The sequence below is a fragment of the Lithobates pipiens genome, unplaced genomic scaffold, assembly GCF_037356315.1.
Source record: "Lithobates pipiens isolate NorthernLeopardFrog02 unplaced genomic scaffold, aLitPip1_a1.2 Scaffold_22, whole genome shotgun sequence".
Classification (NCBI taxonomy): domain Eukaryota; kingdom Metazoa; phylum Chordata; class Amphibia; order Anura; family Ranidae; genus Lithobates; species Lithobates pipiens.
The window spans coordinates 260,981,209-261,001,853 of NW_027507784.1; the positions used below are offsets into that span (position 1 = coordinate 260,981,209).

At 44.4% G+C, this 20,645-nt stretch overlaps 1 protein-coding gene across 1 annotated transcript in view; it reads left to right on the forward strand.

Annotated features, from left to right (window-relative positions):
- Positions 1–2,218: 2,218 nt before the first annotated feature.
- Positions 2,219–20,645, forward strand: part of METTL9 (methyltransferase 9, His-X-His N1(pi)-histidine) — an 89,008-nt gene continuing 70,581 nt past the window's right edge. Inside the window, exons 1-2 of the mRNA XM_077449007.1 lie at positions 2,219–2,550; positions 14,958–15,148. Coding sequence (XP_077305133.1) covers positions 2,389–2,550; positions 14,958–15,148 — 353 coding nt within the window. The 5' untranslated portion in view covers positions 2,219–2,388. The remainder of the gene's footprint in view (positions 2,551–14,957; positions 15,149–20,645) is intronic.

Below are 20,645 nucleotides of genomic sequence, written 5' to 3' on the forward strand. Positions count from 1 at the left end.
ACTGGGACCCCTCACGGGGCTACAGCGGTCCTGGAACCAGACCCAACCACACGAGTCTCTTGAGCAACTCCGAAACCCCGAACACGTAACCCACACCCATTTAACCACTTCCCACCCGGCCAATATACATATACGGCCGGGTGGGAGCCGCCTACTCCTGATATGACGTTCAGGAACGTCATTCAGGAGTAGCGGGATCGCGCGCGCCCGCGCAGCGGCGCGATCCCGATGCGCCCGTGTCACCCGGACACGGCGCATCTCAGATCGGCAGGAGGGCTCTGTGATTGGCCCTCCTGATCACATGACGGCCGTGTCCAATCACGGCCGTCATGTGATGTAAACAAACAGCCGGTTGCTAGGCAATCGGCTCCTCCTCTCCTCACACAGAAGTCATCGCTGTGGAGAGGAGAGCAGATCGCTGCAGCCGGCTGCTGATCAGTGAGTATGAGCTGTTTTTTACAGCTTTTTACTCACTGATCACCAGTCTAGTGTACACAGTAAACACACCACACAGTAAACACATCACACAGTATAAACACAATGTCCCCACACATGTCCCCAAAACATACATGTCCCCAAATAATAAAAACACATGTCCCTAATAATAAAAACATGTCCCCCACATATGTCCCACTAAAATCACATGTCCCAATGATTATCTGCACACATATGTACGTGATCACCTGCACACATATGTACATGATCATTTGCGTACATATGTCCGTGATCACACAAACCAATTATTATACACTTAACGGATTTTTTTTTACCAAAAACATGTAGCAGAATACATTTTGGCTTAAATTTATGACAAAATTTGATTTTATTGGATTTTTATTGAAGTAGAAAAAAGAAAATATTGTTTTTTTTCCCCAAATTTCCGCTTTTTTGCGCTTATATCGCAAAAAATAAAAAACGGAGTCGTGAATAAATACCACCAAAATAAAGCTCTATTTGTGCGAACAAAATGATAAAAATTTCATTTGGGTACAGTGTAGCATGACCGCGCAATTGTCACTGAAAGCGCTAGAGCGCTGAAAGCTGAAAATTGGGCTGGGAAGGAAGGGGGCGAAAGTGCCCTGTATTGAAGTGGTTAAGTACCCCCCTCCCAGACTCCTCAGCGGGCCCCGACACTCCCGCTGATTGGCTCTGAGAGGGCCGATACCCAAACATCCAACCAGACCTGGTTCTGGACTGTCATGTGCATCTCAACGCTCACATGACCAGGCAGAACTTCCAAACATAGCCTGGCCAGACTGGTGTTAAGGCCAACCTATGTAATCAACCCTCAGAACCTTTACTGTTCTGAAGCCAAAAACTAAATTTACAGGCGTGTGACATTTGATCCCAAATGTCATCCACTACATAAGTATTTGATAATGAGCTAGTATGTGCTGCATACTAGCTCATTATACCTTTGCCTTGCGGGTTTACTACTGCTTTAAAGACAAAATTTCATACACACTCTGAGGGCCAGTTCACATAACATGCAGTCCAGTGCGTTTTCTTTTCTGCATCAAAAACACATGGAAAAGAGGTTATATGGCTTCACATCAGTGCAGTCAGTTACAGAAAATGTAGAACATGCTGTATTTTTCCTGCACTGGAAGTGGTAAAACGCATCAAAAACGCACCTACATCAGACCCCAGTACAGTGAAAAAGAAAAAAGGCATATGGAATGCATCCGGAAATGCATCAAAAACGCACCAAAACACGCCAAAATGTGTTAAAAACATACACACAAAAACGCATCAGGACTGGAGTGCATTTTTGTGGTGTCAACCAGTCCTGAGAGAAGTTTCACAAATAGAAGCTTCTTTTTCAACATCTTACTCAAAAAAACAATCCTCTTAAAGTAATTTATCACATATAAAACTGGTAGACTGTGATATCACATATTCTTGTTCTATGGTTTAGATACACTTTGATTTCTTTCTAGAATTATCCTTCCACATCGCTCATTCCCCTTCCTAGTCTGAAATTCAATTCCAACTGTGCGCAAACCAGACTATCCGCCAACCACCAGCGAGTAGTGCAGAAGCAGGCTTAGATAGGCCTCCTGAACTCCTTTCACAGCGCCCTCTCTGGCGTCTACCGGGTATAATTTTGAAATCTCGGACGATCACCAACGAGTAGAGCAAAAAGCTGGCCCAGATCGGCCTCCTAAAGGCCTCTCTGTGATCACAGCTCCCTCTTTGGCGTTTGCCTGTATAACGTTGAAAACTTTCCGTGTGGAAACACCGCCGATGAATAATCGTTCCGCTCTTTCTCTGGTCGCCCCCACTCTTCATTCTTGCCACCTTTTGCTCTCCTCCCACCTTGTCTGTGTTCCTCAGGCTGGTGATGTGTGCCATGGACGGGCCGGAGCCTGAGTGGCCGCTGCTCAGATGAAAGTGTTCGTGTGCTGGGTGCTCACCTATGTGGTCTGCCTGGCCGCGGTGAGGAAGATGTGGAGCAGCCGGTACCTGAGGAGTCCCCTGAGCAGATCCCTGTACATGAACATGCTGAGCCACAGCCAGTCCCCCCCGTACTGGGAGGGGGGCCACCAGGTGAGGGCAATGGGGGGAAAGGAGAAAGGGGGGCACAGCATGGCTGGACTGGGCTCCTCACTGGGGACACACAGGAGCCATTATTTCTACCATCCTGGGGGCTCAGAGGGGGACAACTTCCCTCATCTCAGGAAACAGACCCAGAGGGGCTTAGAAATGTTTGTCCTCTGAGCCATATATATCTATACAGGTGTGTGTCTGTAGATGTGGGGGGATAAATATATATAATTTCTTATTATACTGAATTTATATAGCACCAATGGTTTTCACAACGCCTTGCAATATCAAGGGAGACAATACAAGAGGGTTTAGGAGGGCCCTGCTCCTGTGAGCTTACAATCTAAAAAATCCCCCCCCCCCCCACGCATCAACAGCAGTGGTGCGATTTCGCTGCAGCACCATGTGATTCAGTGCAGCGCAATTTCTAAAAATTGACTTATTTCTCCGCAGGTAGGGCATTCCATTGAGATGTATGAACTACCGTACCTGCGACTTGCAGACGCGCTGTCACATATGCAACTAGAGCCTAAAGCTGGCCATAATTGGAGTGAAATTAGCTTGATTTTTATCCCCCCCATCAACGCAGACAGTGCTGATGCGTGAATCCCTCCCGCCAGGCCATTGTCTTCTCCCAGTGGAGGAAGCTGTTCCTGTCGGCAGAAGATGGTGATTATTGCTAGCGGCTATAGCAGCTGCTGGCGATAATTGCAGGTAAAACCTGGCATGCTGGTTGTGCACAAGTTGATCGCTCAACTTGGTACATTCAGCCTTCACATAAATAATTTGCATCTCAGCCGCTTCTGGAATTGGCTGAGATTTGAACCATGTATGGCCGGCCTAAGGCCTTTATCACATAGCTGGTAAATACAGGTTATTTTTACCCCTCTTGTCTGCTAGGGTTGCCACCTCATCTCTTTAAACCCGAACACATATGAATTACACAGGTTCTGAGGCTAATTTAATGCCGATAAGGCACCAAGTGAGTTTACTTATCACCTTAATCAATAGGTGTTCGGTTTTAAAGGGATGAGGTGGCAACCCTATTGACTGCCCACCTACAAGGGGCATGGCAGCTGAACGGTGCACATGCCATGACGCTTTGCTTCATGAAAGCTGCACATCTAATCAGCATACCAAGCCTGATAGGTCCCACCACTTGTCAGACTTGCCCATTGATATCAGTGGGACCATGAAGCAGCCATGAGCCAGACACTAGGCTCATGGTAGTGGCGCAGTATTTCCATACACGGTCCGCTTTGGGATTGAAGGGGGGAAAAAAACAAATTCAGGAGGCAGCAGAATCATGGCTGATCGACCTCCCTTTATACAGATATGAGTACAGGAGTATTGCCTGCTATGGGCTTTTGGTCCATAGTTTTTAGCTCTGTAAACCAAAACTAGGAAAATCTGCATCCTTGGTCTGATTTTTGACCGTGTTTTACACTGTGTGCATGTAGATGTTTGTGCGACTGTGTACATATTCCCACTGTAAGCCTTGGTTCACACTTGTGCAGATCAGGAATACTTGCAAAATCGTACTCATTCCCAAACACTAGGCGTTGCTCTTTAGCAGATGCAAGGGAATGCCTTTAATTCTTAATGGCCCCCCCCGTGAATGGCAAAATGCTCACAAACCTGCATGGTGTAGGAGCACCATGCAATTTAGTTTGGCGCAATAAAAAAAAAAAAAAGGGGCAGAGACTTGAAGTGAATGGAAACCTGCAGAAGAAGTGTGAACGTAGGCTCAATGGGCTGTATGTGCTGCTGCCACTGCTTTTTGAAATCAGTGTCAATGTTTTATCATGATTACGTGATAGTTTAGATTTTAGGGGTTTTTCAAAATGTAAAAAGAGAAATCACACAAATGCTTATAGGAAAAATCAAACTGTATATAACAAATGTAATAATATTGTAAAATGTAACAAGAATACTTAGCTGTAGATGTGTTTCACCAAGAAGGCCCTTTACGGCTTGGCATGATGATCAAGCCAGACATGTAGTAATAATGCAGCTCTGGTATGGGGCTAACTACTACAAGTTTTGGCTGCGGTATATACAGTAGTAGCCAAGTAAGGATGAGCTCCGGCATGTTCGCACAGCCCACGTGCCGAGCCCGCCAGGAAGTCGGCACTGCGCTAATCGCAGGCAGTGAGACATTGTCCCAATGCGCGGCTGCAGAGATCAGGAAATGTTTTACTGCCTGTGATTAGCGCAGTGCTGACTTCCTGGTGGGCTCAGCACGTGGGCTGCACAAACATGCCTGAGCTCATCCTTAGTGCCCGTTCACACAGGGGCGACGCGACTTGCAGCGCGACTCACAGACGCGACCTGCACACGACTTCAGCGGCGACTTGCAAAATTACTTCTGTATAGAAGTCAATGCAAGTCGCCTGAAGTCGCCCCGAAAATACTACAGGAACCTTTTTCTAAGTCGGAGCGACTTGAGTCGCTCCTATTAGAACGGTTCCATAGTACAGAACGGAGCGCGACTTGTCAGGCGGCTAAGTCGCCTGACAAGTCGCGGTAGTGTGAACGGGCACTTATAGCCAAGTATGTCTAAGAGAAGCAGTATTACCTTTTTAAAGGAGGATGGTACACATTCCTGAAGGGGCTTGGTCATTGGATTCGTTCATAATGACTTTAATATAGTAGGAAGTCATCTAAAGAAACCAGGCTTAGACTGCGTTCTTATGTAATGGCAAACCAATAATAATAAAATTATGAAATTTCACCATCACAAACATGTAAACATCAACAATGTATAAACCGTTGAGGTTGCGCAGGAGCAAAGTAAGCTCGGCCTTAGTGAGGTCATTCTGTGCCTTCACCTCCGCTGCGTGGAGGACTCGTTCAGGGGGAAATATAAACAACAACCGTATGTCATCGGTATAAAGCACTTGCATGCATGTGGTTGCAGGACAGGGAATGCCTCTGCTGCCCATGATTGGCTGTTGACTTTAACAACTTCCTGGCAGGATAGCTCAGGTAGGTATGAACTTATGTCCAAACATGCCAGAGCTCATCACTAGTAATCAGTGGCTGCATAGATGCAGAAAGGACATAAATGGGTGTCTGTCTGTAAAAGTACAGACCTCTTGTTATGCCAGATAATGCAAGATCCTTTAGCCCTTGTACACACGGTCGGAGATTCCGACAACCAAATCTGTCGGAGTAATTCCGACGGATTAATTCCGGAAGTGATGTTGCATACACACGGTCGGACTAAGTTGTCGGAAAATCTGATTGTACATAACGTGATGACGTTATTTCGTTACGACGGGACTACGTTCAGGCTAGTAGCCAATAGCTTTTGTCTAGGAATTTGATCTGAGCATGCGTGGCACTTTGTCCGTCGGAGTAGGCTACACATGATCGGAGTATGTCCGATAGGAGCATTTTGTCGGAAAATTTTACCGGCAAGTTGGAAAACTTGGTCTGTCGGATATTCCGACGGACACAGTGGGAATATCCGACAAAGCGGTCCGATAGGACACATTCCGTCTGAATATCTGACCGTGTATACAAGGGCTTACACATCTAATATGGCTTTGTGTGTGGTCCTAAGTTTGGCAAATGGTGGTTGTGTAATGTATATCTAAAACCAAAACTTTTTTTTACCATTGCATATTTTTTTTTTTTATTTTTTTTTTTTTGCTCTCTGGGGCCCATTGAGCGATTTCCCTTAATTTCTTGACCTTTTATTAGGAAATTGGAAGAAATCACTTCAAAGTAAGGAAAATCCCTTCTTGGTTGCTACTGGAACAAGTGCCAACATTTGGAATATTTCCCATCTATTCTGGTGACAGAACAATTTTAGTTTTTTCCTTGATTTCGGTCCCAAGTACAAGGGTCATCATGATGGGCGTAGATGGTGAATCTCCCGAATGGGGAACACAGACAGAAAGTAGGAAGTGTATGTACTGGGGATGCAATGCCTTCTGAGGATCCAATTGTGTCCTTCCAAATACTTAAACATTTCCATGTATGGGCAGCTTTTATAAAAGTGATCTCAAATGTGTCTTATCTCTCTGAATCAAACCTGTGATGTGCTTTGTTCCCACTTTTGTATCCCTTGTATATGCTTAAAATAGGGTTAAACCCAGTTACTAGGAGGTGGCAACTCTCCCAACTGTGCTCCTGCATTGTCCCCCTGTCGCATTGTCCCCCTGTCGCATTGTCACCCTAATGGGGACTACAAGCAGCTGTGCTAACATACATTGTGCTGGCCACTCTTGTCACAATCAGGTAGCCAGTTCAGAGCAATGATTTGCAGATTGATGCTGGGACAAGAAAGTTGCTGAAAGACTAAAGGAGATCAGCACTGTTAGGAAAGACAATATGGGGAGATTTACTAAAATTGGAAGGTGCAAAATCTAGTGCAGTTGTGCATAGAAACCAGCTTCTAGGTTTTATAGCTAATGCCCAATTGAACAAGTTGAAGTTAGAAGTTACCATGTACAGTTGCACCAGATTCTGAGTGCTCCAAATCTAGTAAATCTGCCCCAATGTGTGTTCTCGAATGATGCACACAATACCATGAGTAGTTATTTTTAATATCGGTACTGAGGTTAACCAAGCACTGATTGATTAAAGCCTCATTTAATAAAAAGGCATAGGGCAGCATCAACAGGCTTATTCAGTAAGGGAGTGCAAAGTGCAGTGACCACTTATAAAAATGCGTATCCGCAGTCAAATTCTACTGTCATCTTTTTTTTTTCCTGACTCAGTCCATCCGCCATGCTGATTTTCATAATGACTCTTAAAGTAGAATTCTAAGCAAAATAATGGCATGTGATGCAGTCTGTCACTAATATTCACAGCAGTTGTTTACTAAGCCCCCGCTTTGTATACTTTTATTACACGTTAACCCTACCAGTAAATCTGTTCATTTCAATCTAACAATCAATGCTATTTGTTCTGCAGTGAAATTGCACAGTAGAGTGGGCAAGGTAATATTATTATATGAACTTGTGGCTTTATATAGACGTTAAAGTAGTTCTAAAAGCAACATTTTTATTTTTTTTTACCTTAAAGGAGACGTCCAGCCTGAGCTTTTTAGACAGGGCTTCTCCTCTGGGTCATAGGAGCGCAATTAGTTTTGCACTCTTGTGACCCGTTTTCAGCAGGGAGCCGTTTGAAGTCTGCTCTCCGATGACGTCACTGCCATCAGTCGAGGCAGCGCATCATCCCAACTTCCAAGTCTGGATTCGCCGGCTGCCTTGATTGATGGCAGTCTCAGCATCTCTCCGCCCCCTCCATAGCTCATCGCTCCAGTGAGCGTGGAGAAGCAGAGAGGAGAGACACGGACTGACAGTCAACAGCTTTCCTCTAGGGCTTCTGTGAGAACTGAGTCATCGGAGATGTTCGGTGGCTTGGTTCTCAGTGCAGAGATGGCGGGGGACAGCTGCAGCATCGGTCTGATGCTCCATCCACCGAGGTAAGTATGAATAAAAAATAAAATAAAAATAACCCCATACTTCTCTTTCAATGCATTTGTTAACCCAAAAATAAAAACCTGATCCTGTTCCCTTAAAGCATGTTATACAGCACATTGCTTGTGCTGTGTTATATGGCCCCCTGTATAGCCTAAAAAACCTGGCTGATCCCTGCCTGGCTATACCCTCTCCCCTGCAAACAGAGCATGATAATCATGGCTGCTAAGCCCTGACATGAGGGTATGTTTGCGTGATTCCGTCAGCCGCAGCTCTCCTGTCTGCAGCTCTCCCTGTGTCCTCTGCCCTCCTCCCCCCTCCCTGCTTGTACCTGCGTCTGTCCCCCTCCCCCACTCCTGCTTCTTTCTTATCTATCGTAAATCTTCTTATCCCCTCTGTATCATTAGAACATCTGTGCCTGTGTAATGTAAAAACACAGCCGATCTGTACCTGTATAAAAGGCTCCCGGCGCTCAGCTGATTGTCGGCTCACTCTCTCTCCTCTCTCCCCTGGCTGACGTCAGCGGGAAGGCTTGGCCCTGCCCACTGCAGCTGTGAGCCGAGACAGAAGAGAGGAGAGCAATCAGCTGTGCGCCCGCAGCGGAGCTTATATCGTTACAGATTGGTGAATTTTTTTTTTATATTACACAAGCACAGGGACAAATGTTTTTATGATACAGAGGGAAAAAGAAGATTATATTACAGTGGCTTAATAACCACTTTAAGGTAAAAGAATGTCCCTGTAATTGTATGCCACCACCTCTCTATATACTTTCCTAAAGCCTGCACACCATATTGGGCAGCAATGGCCAGTGCGACAGAAGCTGCCTGAACATCTGCCTTCTGTGGCAAGACCGAAAAAGGTCTGCCGATTGCCATCAGATCAGCGCTCCAATGGCTGTGAGCACTGACGGTGCGGTGTGTTCTGGGAGGGGGGGTGTCCTCCTGTCAGAACACAATAGCTCAGTGGGGAGATCGATGTACCAACATTGGATAGTTGGTACAGGATCTCCTCCTGGGCTCCAGTTTTTTTTTTTCATTCAGCCCGCTGGGTTAATTTAAATAATAATACATTTTTTTTTTATGTATGTACCAGGCTTTAGTGCGATCTTGATCCAGCGCTGTGCCCTTCTGCAGTGTTACTTATCAGTGTTCCTCTCTTCACAGGGCACAGAGGCAGCAGCGGCTCCTGCTACTGTCAATCAAATCCTGTGAGGAGAAGAGGGGCAGAGCTGCGCTGTGTGTGAATGGAGTGAGCCCATGGGTGTGCCCCCATAGCAAGTGGCTTGCTATGGGGGCACACACAGAAGAGAAGCTGAGAACGCTGGTGGGGGGGGGGGGGCACAGGAGGGAAGGCCTTTTCTGTGCAATACCATCGCACAGAGCAGGTAAGTATAACCTGTTGATTATTTTAGACTAAAAAAAGCCTTTGCAACCATTTTAAAGTGATAGTAAACTCTGCTTTTTATTTTGTGCATACAGATAAGCCCATAATAAGGCTTACTTGTAGGTAAGTAAATATCTCCTATATGTACACCGTTTAGGAGATATTTACATATGTAATATCTGGTGACATTACTGGCACATGTGCACTGCGCTTGCAGTGGGCGGCACCATTGAGTATGCTGTCCATTGAGAGAGCTGTGCCATGACCGTAACTCTCGCACACATGCATGGGAATAACATCATCGTGGCTCAGCTATTCAAATGGCAGGTGCCTGCAAATCTGTAAGGAAAACCGTGTGAAAATGGAATCCCTGTCAGTGGTAACAATGCACCACTGGAGGAATCGTTTTTTTTTTTTTTTTTAAGGTAATTCTGTCATAATGTGCCAGTATGTGGTGCGGTGCATACTGACACATTATGACATTGCTTTCAGGAGGTTAATTTATTTATCCGCTGTCCAGATTCCCCCCCCCCCCCCCCCCCCCCCGTGTCACATTTGGTACCTATCGGGGGGGGGGGGGCGAAGGGGGAGCAGCAGATACCTGTCACCCACTTATGGCGAAAGAGCGCCGCAGTATCCACCGTGATCAATCCCCCCCCCCCCACTGTTTTCTGGGAGTCGCACAGGTCCCAAAAGACAGCAGGGACCACTCAGAACACGCATGCGCAGTAGAGAGGTTACCAGGCTGTGAAGCTGCAAGGCTTTACTTCCCGATTCCCTTACTAGCAATGCTGGCGCCTCCACCTGGAGCTGAGGGATGGGTCTGCTTCGGGTGAGGACATCGCAGGTGCCCTGGATAGGTAAGTGTCCTTCTTTTAAAAGTCAGTAGCTGCTGACTTTTTTTTTAGGCGGAACTCCGCTTTAAGTCTACTTTTACACTGGGGTACTTTTCAGGCATTTTTGCACTAAAAATAGCACTTGAAAAGCACCTTTCAAGCCACCCTAGTGTGAAAGCCAGAGTGCTTTCACACTGGGGCGGTGTGCTTGCAGGACGAGAAAAAAAGTCCTGCAAGCAACACTTATGGGGCATTGCGGGAGGGGTGAATTCACCTATCCTAAAATGCCCCTGCCATTGAAGTCAATGACCAGTGGCGATTTGTGGGCGCTTTTAACAATTTTTTTTTGGCTGCTAGCGGGGGTTAAAAGCGGGGCGTTTTTAACCCCTGCTAGCAGCTGAATAGCGCCACAAAAACAACGGTAAAGTGCCGCTAAAACTAGTGGTGCTTTACCGCCGACGCAACCCCCCGAAAGTGGAGAGGGGGAGGAAGCAAACAAGCAGAGCTCCGCTTTAATAACCCTATACAATTAGCAGAATACAGTATTTTTCAGGATACTGTAAAGCAGGGATATGCAATTGGCGGACCTCCAGCTGTTGCAGAACTACAAGTCCCTTGACGCATTGCAAGACGCTGATAGCCACAAGCATGACACCCAGAGGCATGATGGGACTTGTAGTTTTGCAACAGCTGGAGGTCCGCTAACTGCATATCCCTGCTTTTAAAGGATATTTAGGCCTCTTTCACACTGGCACTGTCAAACTTGTGTTTATATGCATTTAGAAGACTTTTCTAAACGCATTTAAATACATGTGCCACTACTACTGTGTTTTTACTTGCATTTAGGTGCAGTCAGTTTAGCTGTGTTTAGAGAAAATATATTGCTGCATGACCAGAATCTGGTTAGAACTCTAAACCTGCTTTTAAAGCAGGAGCATCTAAACACAGGAGAAAATGTTCTGGGAAGAAAAGACGAGTTCATGAAAATGGAGTTTCTTTACATCTGTTTCTCACATTAACCTTCTTTTTTTCTTTTTTTTTTTCTTCATTGTTGAAGAAAAAAAGCATTGGTGAACAACAAAAATAGGTTTCTTGCCTAAAAACAGCATGAATACAGGGCTGACAACTGTTTGTCTGAAAAAATGGAAAAGGACACAGCCTTACCATATTATTTTTTTTCCTCTGTATACATATAGACTTGGATGTAAGCTGACGTACATCTGTATACATCCGCACACTCATAGACAAACATTGTGTTCATTCTGGATCTGTCGGAAAAACAAACAGTCAGATCTACACTGAACACCTGTGAAAGGGCCCTAAAAGTTTATACTTCCCAGATGACTTCTCCTGCACTTAGGAGAGTCCGTGTGACTGAGGCCTAAGTATTCATCGTTTTCTTTTTTATGTTCGCTGACTAAGAATGATTCTGGATTTCTACATTCAGGATTGATTAAATCTAATGATTGTCCATGTAATTCTTATTACTGTTTTCTAACCTGTGTGAGAATCCCAAAAGGAAGAGTTTGGTCTTTAGAGGCAGCACAGACAGTTCTACTCTCACTTTTTATGGGTAGAACCTGTATAACCTGATATCTGCCTGTATTTTGGTTTCTACACCACAGTGTCCTTACATTACATTGGCTTTACATTACATTACATAGTGTAGAAAAATAGATCAGGATTATTTTATTAGGTTCAAAATTCCAGTTACATTAGACATTTTAAACTGAACTGTAGCAGACAGTGTACAGTCATCACTAAAGAACCCAGTAAAATAGAAATGCCATTTTGTGCCCATAAGCAAAGGAATTTTGTAGGTACGTCATAGAGCACAGTGAAGTCATGATCAATTGATGTATGCTGTAACGATGCAGGTTATGTAGGCATCATAGACCAGCAAGTGATGTTACAATGTCATTGTTCGAGGGAATATTGCTCAATGAATAATGCTTCGTGCTGCTCATTGTCTGGCCTGAGTGCCTCGTATTCATCACTGGCATGCTCTACTCACCAGGAGGACACAAGGGGCAGGCACTGTCTAATCCCTTCTCCTCACTCCTCCCCCAGACTTCATCTTAATATTATTCATTACATCAATGACTGAACGTGTTTGATATTCTCAAACCTGCCTCCTTTTGTGGTTTCAGAAGTGTGAAAATTGAAATTGTACATATTGATATACTGTGTGTGTGTGTGTGTGTGTATATGTGTATATATGTATATATATATATATATATATATATATATATATATATATATATATATATATATATATATATATATATATATATATATATATATATATATATATATATAATCATTTTTTTTTTTTCCGGGTAAAGTAAGTATTTAACACTACACCATTTTTCAGGTTAAATATGTTATTAAAGGTGCTATTGACATGAAATTTTCACCACCCAACATACAAACCCATACATACAAAGAAACCAAAACAAATAACTTTGTTAATTTCTTAACTTATTTGTTCTGGCATTCTTTGCATGTATGGGTTGTGTTTGTGACGTGTGTATATATTAATATTATAATGTTTTTTACACACACATTCGGTAATGCTAGCAGACTTGATTTCTTGGTCCTATGGGGTAGAAGCATCAATGGATTGATTTCCCACACAGTAGTTTGGGTTTCAAACTGGCAATAACCCTTGACTTCAGTTTTAAAGGAGTTGTAAAGGCAGAAGTTTTTTTTTTTTTAATCTGTGATCTGCTGATCGTGTGTACAATGCCTTACAGGCTGCAGAGTAATTTTTTTTTTTTTATAAAAGGTGAACTGGCCTTGAACAGACCAAAAGGGATCAAATAAGAAATTCATTGCAAGTGTTCTGTCACACAGACAAGCACCGCTCTACTCAGCACAGGATCCATGAAAAGATCCCGTGCTGAACTGGGGCAGAATGGGACAGATGTGACATTTATGACTTGCATGCTCATTCATTTTAATTTTTTTTTACTGCAGACATTTGCAGAACTGTGTCCAACATTTAAAGCGGGGTTCCACCCTAAAGGGCAACTTCCGCTCATCGGAACCCTCCCCCCCCCTCCGGTGTCACATTTGGCACCTTTCAGCGGGGAGGGGGTGCAGATACCTGCCTAAGACAGGTATTTGCACCCACTTCCAGGCATAGACTCCCGCGGTCCCAGAGACCCAAAGGGTCCCAGAGACAGCGCGGACCGTTCCTATTGTGCTGCGCGACTCGCACATGCACAGTAGGGAACTGGGAAGTGATTCCGAAATGTCCCGGTAGGCCAGTCCGGCCCTGGCGGCAGCAGCCGAGGGATCGATCGGTCTCGGCTGCCGACATCGCTGGACCCTGGGACAGGTGAGTGTCCATTTATTAAAAGCCAGCAGCTGCAGTATTTATAGCTGCTGGATTTTAATATTTTTTTTTTTTTTGTAGGTGAAATTCCTCTTTAAGTCTGGTAAAACAGAGGGCGACCCAATTGGTGTGACACCGACTTTGTAGCGCCGCACTGATTTCCAAAAGTAGTTCCTGCACTACTTTTGGTGACTTTGGAGGTGATTTCAACAGACATTTGCGCATGAACCCACACAGGTGTCATTCAAGTCGCCCCCCGAAGTCGGACTGAAACTCTGTCTTGAAACCGTGCGAGTTCAGATGAATTTTCACGTTTTTCAAAGCTGTGTTCAGTGTGATTGAGGGTTAAAGTTATACTTTAGGATTTGTCAGGATCAGAGTAGCGTTTTGACACCAGAAAATGTAAGTTATCATATCAAACATTTAGTTTTGCAACAGGGTCACCTCCAAGCTCCAATCAGAAACGCGAACCAGAAGGGTTTTTTTTTTTCTACCTCTAAGTGTTAAACTCAAAATATGCCTGTTAACGTCTTAATGTGCATAGACACATAGGATAACATTGAGCTGCTTTTACAGGCAGAACACAAAATTCCTGTAGAAGCCACGTTTTTTAACCCTTAAAGTGTATTTGAAGCCATTGTTTTTGTTTTTTTGCTTTTTTTTCTTTTATTCTCCTTTTTTTGGTTTCCTTTTGTTTAGAGTGGGGGGTGGTGAATCCCCTTATGGGATTTTTTGCTTTTATCTTTACTGCTAATGACATTCATCCTTTCTATTTGATTGAGGCTGGGTTCACACTGTGCGGGAACCTTGCAAATCCACTGCGGGATCCCACATCGCTTGTCTCCCGGCGGCAGTTCACACTGCCCTATGCAAACTGCTGGGAGTGTCAATAGAAAGTTAATGACCCCCCCCCAAATCATTCACATATTGCAGTGCGAACTGCAAATTCTGGCAGGAATCGGATCACATGGGTGACGGTGAACATCCTTGGGATCCGATTCTGCTGCAGACCAAAAAAAAAAGGGTCCTGTGCGAGTTTGGTCCGAATGCGATGCAAATTTATCCATACAATCTGTATGGCTAAAATTGTATCACACAGAGATCGCATGTGATTTGCAGTGCGGTGTGAATCACATGCAATGTCGGACATCACACAAGTGGGAACTGGCCCTTAGTGTCCATTGTCATCAAGACAAAAAGTAATGGAACGTGTCAAATATTACAGTTGTCTGTGGAACAGAAAGTGAGAGAAAATCTTCTGATAGAGACTTTGGTGACAGGGGTTTGAACCTTTCCATACTTTATCCAAAATAAAATAATCTAGATATATATATTGTATAACTTGACATAGTTCTTTTTTTTAAATCTCTTAGTGTTTTTAAAATTGTTTTCTTTCTTTTGCTTTTCCTTAAGTGGTACGTATGTGACACGCAGAAGATCAGCGAAGCCCTAAGGCCAATGTTTTTTCAGAGTTATCTAGATGAAGGAACCCAGACATTCCTTGACAGGAGTATTGAGAAGTCCGGCTGGCTCTCTATCCAGTTGTATCATTCCTTCATGTCTTCTGTCTTCAGCATGTTTATGTCCAGAACCTCCATCAATGGGTAAGTGTTGTCTTTCACAAACAACTTCCACCCTGCTCAACCCAAAGTACAACTGTAACTGTATGACAAACTTTATATTAAAGGGTATCTATAGTAAAACAAAACTTTTCAGTTAGTTTTGGCTACATTACCGAACACACATAACCCTGGTCAAGTTTTTATTGCAAACCAGGTTCTGCCTCTCTGTTTGTCTTGTGACCATTGCCATAGAGAGCTTTAAGAAATCCGATATTTATTTATCATATATCCAGAGACACAGGGTATCGCTATATCAGGGATATGCAATTAGCGAACATCCAGCTGTTGCAAAACTACAAGTCCCATCGTGCCTCTGCCTCTGGGTGTCATGGTTGTGGCTGTCAGTCTTGCTATGCCTCATGGGATTTGTAGTTCTGCAACAGCTGGAGGTCCCCTAATTGCTTATCCCTGCTCTATATCCTTTGTGACAGGGTTATGCTGCCACCTTTTGTGTGATTGGACACTGGCAAGAAAAGACAAGAAATCCCTCTCTGCCAGCCTTCAATTTTTTTTGCTAATGTCATCAGGCTTCAGTAGCTCAAGTTTTTAACACTCCTATCTGGTCTTTGGCTCATACAAAGTTTTACCAACTGGATGTTTGGGCCGCTGCTTGAGATTCTAACCTAAAATTACGTATTGTGTCTTGTGGTCAACTTTAATGACATATATATATATATATATATATATATATATATATATATATATAATATTTATTTATTTTCAAGCTGTGTATAAATACAGCAGCTGAACACCCAAGCACAATCCCATGTGTGTTGCTGTAACAATGATAATAAATAAGAAATGCAGCACCTATACTAATCATCTGGAAAAGTGGAAGAGACTTTTTGATTTCATGATGTGCAATAATAAAAGTAAGGCACTATTGTGCAAACACATTACAAAATATGACATAGTGTAATGCATGTAAATGTCCATAAAAATTAGGAATGCGCCGAAACATATTGGCCGAAAATGGCCTTTTCAGGAATTTGCTGGAAGAGAGCTCTTGCCGATAATGGCACTGAAAATGGGGCGGGTCCGTCCCTGGTGCCGCCCAGTACAAGGGTGTCATTCTGGAGCCCCCCCGTCAAGTCCTCTCCTCTCTTCCCCCCTCCCTTTTTCAATGAGCAGCTGAAAGACAGAAAGCCAAGAACAGTGCTCTATGGAGGAAAGCTGTCAGCACACCGCAATAAGGAGCGGCTTGTCGGTATGATCAGCGGGAGGAGTATTATCAATCTGCAGTGCCGCGGGGGTTAGGAGTGCAGGACTTGTTTAACATGCTGTTAGAAACAGTGACCCTGCTCGGTAAAGCTTGGGTTATCATAAGACTGCATGATGGGCACTGGTGAGCTCCTGGACACTGGTGAGGCACAGGCAGGCTGCATGATGGGCACTGGTGAGGCACAGGCAGGCTGCATGATGGGCACTGGTAAGCTGCTGTGCACTGGTGAGGCACAGGTAGGCTGCACGTGATGGGCACTGGTAGGCTGCTGGGCACTGGCAGGCTGCATTTGATGGACACTGGTGAGGCTGTATTAATCTCCTGTACCACATTGGCAGTCTCTGACCATTTCCTGTATTATATCTACTAAATGTGCACCGCATGGAAATTTTGCTGCATCCCTAATAAAAATATTTGTTTACAAAGAAAATATAAATCTCCACAAAAATAGGATGTAAAAATAGGATGCAAAAATAGGAAAAAAAGAATAAAAATAAGACTTTTTTTTTTTTTTTCTCTTAAAAGAATGCCCAATCTTTTTATCAAAGTCCTCCAAACATTGTGCTCAGAAGTGTATATAGTGCTCCAATACTAGCCAATACGTGCTTCACCACAGTGTGTAACAAATTTAGGGATGGGCAAAACACGGGTCCCCCCTCCCTGTTCGGTTCACACCAGAACATGCGAACAGCCAAACAATTTGTTCGAACTCATGAACACCGTTAAAGTCTATGGGACACAAACATGAAAAATCAAAAGTGCTCATTTTTAAAGGCTTATATGCATGGTATTGTCTTAAAAAGTGTTTGGGGACCCGGGTCCTGCCCCAGGGGACATATATCAGTGCAAAAAAAAGTTTTTTCAGAAGCAATGATTTTAATAATGCTTAAAGTGAAACAATAAAAGTGAAATATTGCTTTAAAATTTGAACCTGGGGGGTGTCTATAGTATGCCTATAAAGTGGCACATGTTTCCCATGTTTAGAACAGTCTGACAGCAAAATGACATTTCTAAAGGAAAAAGTCATTTAAAAGTTCTCGTGGCTATAATGAATTGTCGGTTTGACAATACACATAAGAGTTGATTGATAAAAACGACATGGTATTCCTCCACAGGGGAACCCCGAACCAAAAAAACAAGGCATGGGGGTCCCCCAAATAACATACCAGGCCTTTTAGGTCTGGTATGGATGTTAAGGGGAACCCTGCACCAAAATGTAAAAAAAAAAATGGTGCTGGGGTCCCCCTCAAAATCCATACCAGACCCTTATCCAAGCACGCAACCTGGCAAGCCACAGCAAAAGAGGGGGGATGAGAGAGCGCCTCCCCCCCCCCCCCCCCTCCTGAACCATACCAGGCCTCGTGCCCTCAACATTGGGAGGCTTCTTTGGGGTAGCCCCCCAAAGGACCTTGTCCCCCATGTTGATGAGAATGGCCTCATCCCCAATACCCTTGCCCGGTGGTTGTGGGGGTTTGCGAGTGGGGGGCTTATCGGAATCTGGAAGCCCCCTTTAACAAGGGGACCCCAAGATCCCGCCCCCCTCCCTGTGTGACTTGGTAATGGGGTACCTACCATTTCACAAAAAGTGTCAAAAATGTTAGACAATAGACGGTTTTTGACAATTACTTTATTAATGTTCGTCGTCGTCTTCTTTCACTGCTTTTTCTTCCATCTTCTTCTGGTCTTCCTTCAGTGTTCTTCTTCTTCCTCCATCTTGTTCTTCCTCCGGTCTTCTCGTCCGGCATCTTCCTCCGGCTTCTTCTTCTCCTCTTTGTCCTTTGGACGATCCGCCTCAATGGGAGTCTCCCACTGTGTGATGCTTTTGTTCAGGTGACAGCTCTTATATAACGGAGGGCGGGGCCACCCAGCGACTCCGTCCTCTCTGACGCACAGGGACTTCCCTATGGCTTTCCCCACGGTGTCAGAGGAGGGAGGGGTCACCCGTTTACATAAACGGGTGACCCCGTCATTGGCAGCCGAGTAAACAGGAAGTGACGTTGTGATGTCGCTTCCGTGTTTACAATCAGGAGACTGAAACAAAGCCGTTTCCAGCTTCTTTCCAGTCTGTCACTAGCCGCCGGAAGAGCCAGATCTTTGATTGGGTTTCCTGGTGGGACAGGAGACCCCGATCAGAGTGGCAGGAGGGGAGACATCACCTCCCGCTCCTCCGGGATAACAGCCGAGCTGGCTGCATCGGTTGTTATCCCAGGAAAGCCAATCGCCTGCTCTAAACAACGGTACCTGGATGACGCCTGCAGCTGTGGGCATCATCCCGGTATAACCCTCGAAAGCCGAGTACGCACAACGCTCGATGGGAAGGGTTAATCACTGCTCTTGAAAAAACTGTCATTTTTTTTTGCATTGATTCATGTCCCCTGGGGCAGGACCCGGGTCCCCAAACACTTTTTAAGACAATAACTTGCATATTAACCTTTAAAATGAGCACTTTTGATTTCTCCCAAAGACTTTTAAAGGGTGTTCCGTGGCTTTCGAATTTGCCGTGAACAGCCAATGTTCGAGGCGAACGTAAAGACCATCCCTAAACAGATGTACACACACCAACCATCAAGCTTTAGCAAGCCTTAAGACACTGGGGTTAAAACAGGGGTTGACAAATTTGCTTGGAATCTAGGAGCCAGCTAAAAAAGTTAGGAGCCAGGTCTGTGACGGCGATCTGGACCTGTCCCTGGCCTGACATGGAGACGAGTGAGGGGAAGATAGCCCCCAGCCCCCCACCTGTCTCCAAGTCATTGCCCATAGCTCTTAGAGGGACATTTTTATTTGTTTTATTTTTTTCAAATGACGATTTTTTTTTTTAATTGCATTTTAGTGTAAATATGAGATGTGAGGTCTCTCTGACCCCCCCCGGATCTCATGTATAAGAGGACCTGTCATGCTTTTTTCTATTACAAGGGATTTTTACATTCCTTGTAATAGGAATAAAAATGACACACTTTTTTTTTTTAAAAGAACAAAAAATAAAAATAAAAGTTAAAATGAAGAAAAAAAAAGTTTTTAAATGCGCCCTGTCCCGCCAAGCTTGCGTGCAGAAGTGAACGCATATATGAAAGCGGTGTTCAAACCACACATGTGAGGTATCGCTGCGATTGGTAGAGTAAGAGCAATAATTCTAGCCCTAGACCTTCTCTGTAACTCAAAACGTGCAACCTGTAGAATTTTTTAAACGTCACCTATGGAGATTTTAAAGGGTAAAAGTTGTCGCCATTCCATGAGCGGGCGCAATTTTGAAGCATGACATGTTGGGTATCAATTTACTCGGCGTAACATTATCTTTCACAATATAAAAAAAAATTGGGCTAACTTTACTGTTTTATTTTTTTTTTATTAAATAAATTATTTTTCCCCAAAAAAAGTGCGCTTGTAAGTCCGCTGTGCAAATATGGTGTGACAGGCATTATTGCAACGACCACCATTTTACTCTCTAGGGCAGTGATGGCGAACCTTGGCACCCCAGATGTTTTAGAACTATATTTCCCATGATGCTCAACTACACTGCAGAGTGCATGAGCATCATGGGAAGTGTAGTTCCAAAACATCTGGGGTGCCAAGGTTCGCCATCACTGCTCTAGGGTGTTAGAATAAAAAAAAGTGTGTGTGTGTGTGTGTGTGTGTGTGTGTTTGGGTGTTCTAAGTAAATGGAAGAGGGCGCCAGATCACAGAAGGGAATAGGATCACAGAAGGCCTCAAAGCCGGGGGCTCAATTACCGGCCGTCGGCGGCGCGGCCCGACGCAATCACGCCGGGGGGGTCCCCGGAGACAGGATGCGCCAGGTCGCCAATGCGACCTGGCGCCCGGGTTTTGTTGAGCCCTGGGTTAAAACAACTATTTCTCACAGATGACATCCAGCCACCCATGGTAACAGCCAGCAGGTACTTCTGATATCCTCCACCGTTGGTTAAATAAAGTACCCAAAAAATGGATAACAGCCATAATGGTGCAATACATTTATTTACCCTTGATTAAAAAGTAGAATAAAACTCACATTTATTGGTGCTACAGTCAGCACCAACATAAAACTCCCCAAGCAAGGTCCTCACTCGCTGCTCTTCCAAGAGCCGGCATGTGCTCCAGCACACGGAAATTCCCACAAGAGACCCGACAGAAAGTGAAAATGACAGCGGCAGCCTCAATGCATTTCACTAGATAAGCATCTTCAGGAAGCTTCCGGGGGTACTGCAACGCACACCAGCTCTTGGAAGAAAGGCGAGTGAGGACCTTGCTTGAGGAGGTTTATGT